General features: G+C 36.4%; 1 protein-coding gene across 1 annotated transcript; it reads left to right on the top strand.

Annotated features, from left to right (window-relative positions):
• The first annotated feature begins 6023 nt into the window (after positions 1–6023).
• Positions 6024–8936, top strand: LOC114517756 (homeobox protein Nkx-2.2-like). The gene is made up of 2 exons (XM_028537572.1): positions 6024–6270; positions 8488–8936. The coding sequence occupies exons 1-2, from the start codon at positions 6048–6050 to the stop codon at positions 8925–8927; spliced, it is 663 nt and encodes a 220-aa protein (XP_028393373.1). The 5' UTR covers positions 6024–6047; the 3' UTR covers positions 8928–8936.
• The last annotated feature ends 1201 nt before the right edge of the window (positions 8937–10137 follow it).

Raw genomic sequence — 10137 nt, 5'->3', positions numbered from 1 at the left:
TGACACATAGAGGATCACGAAATAACCTACTATAAAAGATCGTAGCTTAACAAAATTGGGATTAGGTTAAGAACTGCTGTTTCTTGCAAAAACGTGGGCATTAAATCCTCTCAGGAGGTCCGTACTCTTTCGATCCATGCGGATATTTAGAACGCAGAAGGAAACAGGAAAACTAGGAACAAACCCGGCGTGTGCTTTTAAGCCGGTATGCATGCATGGTAGAAAGATAAAACGGAATTCATGCACACTTATAAATACAAACAATATACTATGAATATTTCAAAAGCTAAAATTTCCACGATCATGTATAAAAAGCATTGACCTCCTGGCAAGAATAATTAAGTAACTTAAAGTCGAAATCAGGAATTGCTAAGTTGTTGGCGTGAAAAAATCTTTTAACCTATTACAGGATCACCAGCCTACGTCGTAGCCTCTGAACCCGCGGTTAGGATCACGAGTTTATTCATGAATTGTCTTTTTTACCACAAGGACCAGTGTCCCATCTCTGTGGGAGATATTCCAGAATTATTGACTTAACTAATTAGACCATTTCATAATGGGACAGCTTCATTCTTATTTTGATATAAACATTGAATCTTCAAAGTACAATCCTAAACCATATCAGATTAATTGCCGCCGGAAAGGTTTGCTCTTAATAAATGTTGAACAATCGTCGGAAAAATAATGCATGTTTTGCATGATAGGAAATTGATAAAGTATTTATTGCATGCCAGAGTTCTAGGTGTATTTGCTTTGTAGAATCGAGGCTGGGAAAATTTGTGGAACGGATTAAATATACCAACTACTTGTGGTTATCGTAAATTGAATGTGGCACATAGCAGAATGTTTGTTATTCGAGGCTATATTGGAATTCCTTTAAGGTCTGTTCACACGATCCAATTTTGTTGGATCCAATTCACTTCTAATGGATGTTTTATAGCCTGTTGTCTTGTAATGTATATCAGCAGCAAATCCACTGAAGCCAATGTACCACAGCTTCACCAATAGCCGACTATATTTCATACGTCAGAAGTGAATTGGATCCAACAAAATTGGATCGTTTGAACAGACCTATCTATACAATGATTTTGAGACACCAGACTGTGTAAACTGAATAGGCATGTGTATAACATAAAACAGTCTTGTACCGGAGTGTTTAAAAACCTATGCTATAGATAGAGGACCCTTAGCCTCAATGCTAATTGCTCAGTATGCATAACTTCATTTTAAGCCAGCATCGACCACTATATATAAAAGATATTAACGTATAGCTATATGCATTTCATCAAGAAATATCCAAGCATCGCGGGGAATTATTATTGTTACAATAGAATGTGTAGGCCACTCAGAAATCCGATGTGAAAATACATCCATGCATGCATCCAGCAGGATTAATAACAAATACTGTTTTTATCAAATATGAGCTATGACACTTCTCGTGACAGACTTATTCAGGATCTTTGGAGAGCGTTCAGTTTAGACAAACAAACCGCAATAGCATACGCTCAAAATCAACAAAACGTGACACGCAAACATGCTTTCGTGTTCTCTAAGCAAACACAGCGTAATGGGCTGCGTCTTACTCAGGATGCCAGCGCAAACATTTCGTTATAACACAAGTAATGTCCTGTCAATACAGGCCAAGTACATATTGATTCCAATCAGCCTCTGTGTACAGTCAACCGCAACTCGCGTTATCAACTCAATACCTTATCTGAGCAAACAGCCATTAAAACTCAGCTTGCTTCAAGGAAACAGTTTGACATAAACGACAAAAGCCTGAAAGTTAGACAAATTAATATTTTGTCCCGTCTCTTATAAAGAAGTTGACAGTTCAAGTGGCTTGACGAATGAATATAGTGCAGGTGGCCAGAGCTAGACATAAGATGCACCTTTCATTACTCTTATAAGCTCCTCGAACATGTTTATTGATTTCGATTTTCATATTTTTCTTCCCCATGGAAAGAGCAGTTTTATTTCGACTTAACTTTTGGTGTGCTTATGACTCAGCTTATTTTATGGCTTACAAAATTAACATCCGCGATCCATCTACGGGTGACCATATATGTGACAATCATGTATTGGAAGTTTTTTAAAATAATTTCGGATCATGTGAGGATCGATTAAGGTTTCACTAAGTTATCTGTTTAGATCTGACATCGAACTGGCGACGTTTCCGTTTTCCTTGAGTGTAATTCAAGACGTTTTACAGTTGCTGGAGAAATTTAATAAACGATTTCTGAGAAAAACAATTCTGATATTGCAGAGGAATTCAGAAGATGAATAAAATCAGTTCTGCTCATCGCGAACAGCACGAAATAAGCACAAAATATCTTACTTTAGTTTAGGTTTTCGTTCGTCATATACCACTGGAATATGTTCGTCGACTATCGTCGTATACTCGAATGAAGTCTATAGTTATATAAACGAATCAAAAGTCTTGCTCAGGTTGCCTCCTTTATTAACACCTCAGTTTTGCTTACTGATGAGAAATATGAAACTTTTTGATGACTACATGCATCGTGTAAACTATGATAAACTTAAATTGTTTCTGCTTCAGTGTATATTAAGAAAACACATAATCCTATATAACTGGTGTTCCATTTAAAACAGTTAGATCGAATTCAGAATCAAACATAGATACGATTAATTCCTTAAAGCGATGACAGCCACGCAGCTGATCGAAGATCCTATGCAATAAATTTTTTAGGCTAAAAATACATCGGAACCTTTTCATGGAAAATATGAAATATTACAAATGTTGTGAAGAAAATAATCTTCAAGACGTCGTCATGCACAAATGTATATACACAAAGTTTCAACTATAAATTGCTGAGTTCTACATCATTAAACAGAGAAATCTAACAACACATTATTTTGTCATTAGTTAAGTAAACTTCCTTATTTTCTTGTTGAAGATCCAAAAATAGGCCTCGTACATGTAGTTAAACACGCGTAAACGGTGCTGATATATTTGTAAAACCCCCAACCCCAAAAATATTCAAAAATGTAAAAAGCGGGCATTAAATAATATGATGGAAATGCAAGCATCTACGGTAGAATTCATAAATGACACTCGTGGATAAACTGTTTTGATCTGTTCAAAGTCAAATTTTCTATTGACTTTCAAATGACATAAAAACATCGAGTGAATCAGGCTGTACTCTCGTGTCAAAATTTGATTTGTTACCCATGCAAAAGGGATCTATACTCTAGGCAGTTAGCCTAAATAAAGTATGAAGCTGTCTTACAGGAACTTAGCATCAAATGTGGTATAACAACTGCCTAAAATAGACCGAAAACACTTCTCGACGTTTCGACCTGAGGGCCTTCGTCGGGAGAATTAGTATGAGTTAGTCCTACTTAACTAACTCTCCTGACGAAGGCCCTCTGGTCGAAACGCCGTCGAGAAGTGTTTTGTCTATTTTAGGCAGTTGTTATACCACATTTGATGCTAAATTGTTTGAAGACGCTGCCACGCTGCCACGCTGCACCCTGGTTATATTCGGTGCCTCACAGAAAATTGCATTGGAGAAGACTCCGAAATAAAATTCGATTTTTGACCGGCAAGTAATGGCTCTGTGACTGTTAAGAATATATGATATATATAGCTGATTCATTATTATATTTATAAGTATAGACTTAACAAATGGATATTGGTTTTGGACTCTCAGATTATATTTATTATATTGATCACCTAATTCACCCTATATAAAACCCAATAGAGACCCAATTATAAGCCAGCATATTCATTACTCTTCCAACATTCAAGAGAAATCCTGCACTTGAAAGATTTCAGTTTGAAGTACAAAATCAAAATGGAAAGACCTATACAAAATCATGACTAATTTTAGAACTGACAACCATTTAAAACTGTCCAACTTGAAATAGTTGAAAGATTCTTTATTTAAATGATCATCGATTAAAGTTTAATTAATCCACGATAACATTTACAATAGCTTGATTTTATATATATTTATCAGTGAAAGAACTAACAACCGTTAGATTCCTTGAAAAATAACATAAATATCAGGGATGATATATTTTGTAGCAAACATATAATAACATAGATTTAATACTTTAAGTCTCAGCAAGCCAAACTTTGTCTTTTAAACACTCGTTTCTATCTGATGATTCTGCACGTGTATTTGAATAAAACCTGAAAGCTAATTGAGAAGATTATATAGAGCCATAATGTGGACACAAAAAACAAAGATCTTTGTTGAATAAGTGAAACTTTATGCGCAGTTGTTAGCACAACAAGTGCACATCCTAAACATCATCGTATATATATTAATTTGAGTGTATTATATACAATTAAAATACAAACTATACGTGTGTATGTATATCTAGCTATACGTATATATGTTCGACCACGAAGAAATACTATATTAATGAAAGGATTATATAGGGAGTGTTTTGAAACAACTACAATTCATTACGCTTTGTCTTAGTCAAATAGATGCATGCTCGTCATATAATCATTTGATATTACAATTCGTCAAAGACAATGCACTCACTATGCAAACAGAAAAATAGCTCAAAGATATAAAACGTTTCTCAGCGCAAATCACTCAACGAAGTCTTGTAGAGTTCCTTTGAACTTTCAGCAAGTCAAGGAAAGAAAAAAATCCTGCCATTTGCGTGGGAAATTAAGAAAGAAAGAATCTTTATTGCACGCGGGTTAATTTTTTTTCAAAAAAAGCTGCATCTGTCATTCGCTTTTGCATGACAATTTATACGCAGTCAAAAAAATTCCACCAGAAATGATTTAAACAGAACAGACCGCCGACACTGAACTAATAGTTGTTTGCCTACATTTTTAATTTACATTAATAGACATTAAACAGTAAACGTTCTGATCTGCTTGCCTGTTCTGAGCATCGATCGTCTCACTCTTACAAGTGAGAGGAGAGATCGGAGTTAATACAAGGAGTATCATTTATAGGAGGAATATTTGTGATGCAATCGTCAGACATCGCTTCTTAAGCTTGTTATGATTTTATTGACTAATATATGAAACGGACATGCCTATAAGTAACATCCATTATCCCAGTGCGTGGCTTATTTCTGCCCATTGAGATTAAAAAGTTCGGGCAAGTTAGTCGTTAGTTTTTAAATGTAATTTCTAACGAGTATTCTAGCCAGAAAGTTGTGGATATACAAGAGCTTAGGGAAAGTCAGAAATGCGAGGGGACATATAGCGTGGGATATAGTCTCTTATCTAACATGCACCATAGTCATATTCGAATGAAAGTTGAAACGTTTTTGCAACACTATTTCGAGGCAAACGTGATTGGTTTCACAATATGAAAATCTGTGATAAGCCCTTCTTTATCAACGAGGAAGATGGTTGCTTATCACTCTTAAGAATGTCAAGAGCTTAAGATCTCCTAAGCTGTGACCTCGCAAGGCCCAGAGCTCGTCACTTTAGTACTTGCGTCATGCATCCTTGCGTGATGAAAAGCGAGTGACAAGAATAACCACACGCATTAATGCAATCTAATTCTTCTGTGTTTGTATTGAGTTAAGTGGAATTTTCCTTCATTGTGAAGTAATTTGCTCTCTAATCAGGAAGACAGAGAGATGGACATTTGGTTAATGAGCCTGAGGAATGTAACACGCCACCTACGAGTAACAAGGCGTGTGTTGAATACCTCTTTGAAGAGGGCACAACTGCCTCAAAAGTGTTTTGTTAATTTCCACTAACCTTCGACTTTTGTAACCCTTGAAGGGCCCCCCTCGTATTGGCTCTTACACGCCTGCTTTATGAAGAACCTGTTCAAAGCGGATCTGATGGCTTAATGCGATTGTCAGGCAAGTCAAACAACAATTAAGGAGCACCAATCGTTGCCAGGAATTAGGTGTCAAAATTTTAATCTCCTCTTATGGCTACTCCACCCACAAAACAATTTGCACGTAAAAAGCTGAAAGCATTTGTCGAGATCAAGGAAACGAGCACGGTCGCTACTTAAACAGAGCGTGGTGCTTTTTGACAACACAACACAACACAACAAGACTTGCTTCTGCCGCGCGCGTTTCTTAATATGGCGAGCGGTCCCAGATTCACTCCGTTTGGTATCACCGATATCCTAAAAACTCAAGGCCAGGAAGGCAATTCCAGCGTTGAGGCACATGGTAAACTCGCAGAGAGGTCGTATACATCGACACCGGGGGATCTGAACGAGCTTCATCACCAAGATACACAACCAGAATGCGGTGACGAATGCAGAATGAAACCTCTTGAACATGAGAAGAGTAAGATTGAAGGTAAATTGATAAGGTGGAAGGAAGATAGTTTATCATATGACTGGAGTGATCACTCTTCTGTTAGCTAGGGCTATTATAACAAATTAAATTTAAACACTTTTAACGTTTTGATGGATAAAGATATAGTGTGCGTTGAACCGACGGACAGTGCATGAACATATTTAGGATGAGTTAAACAAATGTGAGATCATAAAAATTAGTGCTTATTTAATATTTAGGAAGAGCGCGCTGATTTAGATGTACAAGATTTAAATCTTTATATTGATAGCTCAATCATCAAGGAGAAAGTGCTGCAGCATGCATGTTTTTATGAAAAAGCCCAGATATATAACTATAACGCATGTTTTTCTGAGGTTAGCATCTGTAGAATCTTACATACAATTTAAATCATACATTCTGGGTACATTCCCATATATACCCGGTCAGAACACAGAATTAAACGAACACAGATTATACACAATACAGCTATCAGAATATGGTCCGTGGTAATCTTTGTTTGAAAACTCGACAGCTATGACTATGTATATATTCAGTAATATTCAAACCGAGCGGTGCGCGCGTTTCACTACCATAAATGTTGTTGTTGAAATGGGATCGCTTGGAAAGAGGATGGCATTTTAAGTCTGGTTATTTAAAAACGATACGACGGTGGTTTGCGCGATGTAGACGCACTGGCTACCTTTCGAGTTTCTAGTAAACATTGCACTTTAACACGTTTCACTGATAATCGATACGCACTTTGCTGAACACGCTATTTTCAGCTCCTCCAAAAGATCAAATTGATTTGTGCATGTGTGGGTCGAACCAACGGTCGTGTTGATTTCGATCATAAGATAATAATTCCCTAATCACAGAGGCAATATTTCACTCAACGCGTGAACCCCACGTCGCCTTTTACGGACATGAGTGTGAATAATAGTCTACACTCTTTCCTGTGTAAAATTGTTTAAGTCTTTGAACGGCGCCTCGATCGCTTTCGCTGTTATATATATCGTTTAAGCTGCTGGATTTTAACCCACATCGATCCTGCCAAGTCATTGTAAGAAGTGTAAATTCAAAGAACAAAGAGATTATATATATCAAGGGACTTTCAATTAAAGAAATAATGTAAATGTTGTCATATGAAAGCCGCAAAGTGCTTTGAGTTTTTTGTTCTTTCAGAAATCTTGTATGCTTAGCCATTTGCGTTTTTAACATCCTTCCTTATAACTTCACCCATCAATACAATAGTTCCACCATTGCTTTGTTTGAAAACAGGAATTTGCGCAGGATATTTTGAAAATACGAGCACAAAACAATTTCAAGCTTTAAAATGGATAATCTAATATATTTAGATCTGATCTTTCGGAGTTGAAGCATAGATTATAAAGCGATATTCCTATATTTTGTAGTCGCACACTGCATATTGTTCTCATTTATCGCCGTTATTGATCCATCAAATCAATCAGTTGTTAAAGTGAAAAACTTTCATATTTGATTTCAGAGCATGATAGGGACATTCACACCATGACAATTTGTTACCGAATTCAATGTTATCAGACAGAGATAAGCGGAGATTTCGAGTCAGCCAGAAATCTCACCTTTCACACAAGAAAGAATCCTGAGACAATTAAATATAGAAATTGGCAACACGAATAACATTCTCACATTGGAAGAAAAGTTTATATCGCGGAAGTACTTGATGTATAAAACCCATACATCATCATTTGAGGTGCGAAAAGCAGCTTAATTCTTATAGGTGTTTCATAATGTCAAATTTCAGGACCGGATTTCACTCTTAACCAACCCTCGCAAGCCTAAGGATAGTATTTTATGTATAGTATTTTGTCTCGGTTTTGCCTTCTTTCGTGCTTTAAGCCTTCAACCAAAATTATAAATACACTTACGGGTTATGTAACTGACAACGCTGTGCAAAAACTTCAACATCGTTCAATAGTTTACTCAATATATAGGCAATGGAATTATAATTGCATATTCATGCTTCCTTAGATGATTGAAATAAGCAAGTTAACTTATTGGCGCTTGTCTTTGAGTCTGTTTTCTTTCCTTTAATTGTAATAATATAAGTATTTTTTGTGCACCAAGGAGTTTTCTGAGGCCATTGTTTTATGTAAACAAGCAATCGACTGTCTTTCAGCGTGCATGTACGCTTGCCGCATTTTGAAGATAGTTGAAGAAGATCCATCTATATTTATTTTTTATTTTTATTCTACATAGAATCGGACGAATTTGAGTCGGAGAGAGTCACAGAGAACGAAAAAAATACGAAGAAACCATCGAATGGAAACTTTGCCTCGCCTTTGCACAAGAAACGGAGAGTTTTATTCACACAGGCCCAGGTCTACGAACTCGAGAAGGCCTTCCGACGGCAGAGGTACCTTTCGGCGCCAGAACGCGAGGAGCTGGCACGAGTGTTGGACATGACTCCAACACAAATCAAGATATGGTTTCAGAATCACAGATACAAGTACAAAAAACAGCAAAGAAACTTGGAAAACTACAATGCCATGACTCAACAAAGGGCCTTTATGACGCCTATGCAAAGAGATGCCTATCTTAGCTACATGTGGACTCTGCCACAAGCCGCGCATGCGCAGAATTATGGCTATTATTCCACCGCACAGCATCACGGGTATCCTCGATACAGCGTCTTATGATACACTGGCCTTTGAGCGTTTCAAAATCTCGCGTCCAAACGCTGTATCGGTTAAAAAAACCATCATAAATTTTATATAATTCAATCGAAATAGACAATTATATACGGGAGCAAAATTCGGTCTTATTTAGATTATTTATTTCAGAAACAGTAATCTACCGTGTACAGAATGTAAATAGGAAATTTGTAAATAATTTAAAAGAAATGGATTAGAAATAAAGATAAATTAACAAGTGTTTGTTTTTGACTGAAATAATCCATAGAAATTTGAACTAAGATAATCTCCAATTGAAAACGTTTGGAGCTGTACTTGAATACAATAAAACATGACTGTCACCCGCTTGTTGTTGCATGCCTTCGCGGGACTGTAAAATCCTAAAACACTCGTTAAATCTCGTTACGCACTATTTTCGCTTGAAATGTACCAGTCGAAACACATATTCAAAAATGAATTTCAAAATTTTGCACGTAGCAAAACACAGCTCAAATTTCACATCGTATACCTTCCTGGCTTATATAATGCTTATATTTTTTTTAATTATTGCGATTCCATATTATTTTTTTCAAGGTATTTAAAAACTCTTAGGCTTAGCTCCTGCAAGTCCACGCGTTTTCTGATAAACCTGCATATATAACGAAACTTCTGTTCTTTTGTTGTTTACTACTGTAGAAAATACGTAAAGAGAAAATCGTGCGAATGTACTGGACTTTCTCAAAAGTTTAGACCGATTGTTTTATTGCCATTTCCTTCGAATAATTTACAGGATAATATATCTTAGGAAGAACACTTGGCATTAAAGGTGTTTAAGGGGCCTAATGCCACAAAGTCTGCGCAATGACATATTTATCAAAACGCCGGACGCGAGATGCTAACTGGTTTTATATGAACTGCTACGACGAGAGCCAGTAAAAAGATCTGTTAGTTCTCTTAGAAATGAAGCTATTATCGTCCCCGAAGGATAAACGACTTTGAAATTGATCTGTGGGAGGTCGTGTTTAGTGTTTGCCTTTAATCAAACGCCTTTGTTTCAACGGATATGAGAAATAAATGTGTTTAATTCTCAAGGGAAATCGTCTAAATTAAGTACGTTTGGGTAATCCTATCAAAAACATAGTCATTGAAGTATTCATATTTGGCACAAGGTATCTTTTGAACGCACAATAATTTTCAGCATTTCGTGACCAAATTTAGTCACCATTTTTCCTCAGCA

Source organism: Dendronephthya gigantea, unplaced genomic scaffold, assembly GCF_004324835.1.
Source record: "Dendronephthya gigantea isolate DGI-Jeju-01 unplaced genomic scaffold, DenGig_1.0 000009F, whole genome shotgun sequence".
Classification (NCBI taxonomy): Eukaryota; Metazoa; Cnidaria; class Anthozoa; order Malacalcyonacea; family Nephtheidae; genus Dendronephthya; species Dendronephthya gigantea.
Note: the sequence above shows the minus strand (reverse complement) of the source record. Positions and strands in the feature narration are given on the sequence as shown.

What these genes read in the sequence shown, in the direction of transcription:
- LOC114517756 (XM_028537572.1), top strand. Translation starts at nt 6,048, where the DNA reads ATGGCGAGCGGTCCCAGATTCACTCCGTTTGGTATCACCGATATCCTA. An exon ending in TGAGAAGAGTAAGATTGAAG is followed by an intron (nt 6,271 to 8,487) that starts GTAAATTGATAA and finishes TATTCTACATAG; the next exon opens with AATCGGACGAATTTGAGTCG.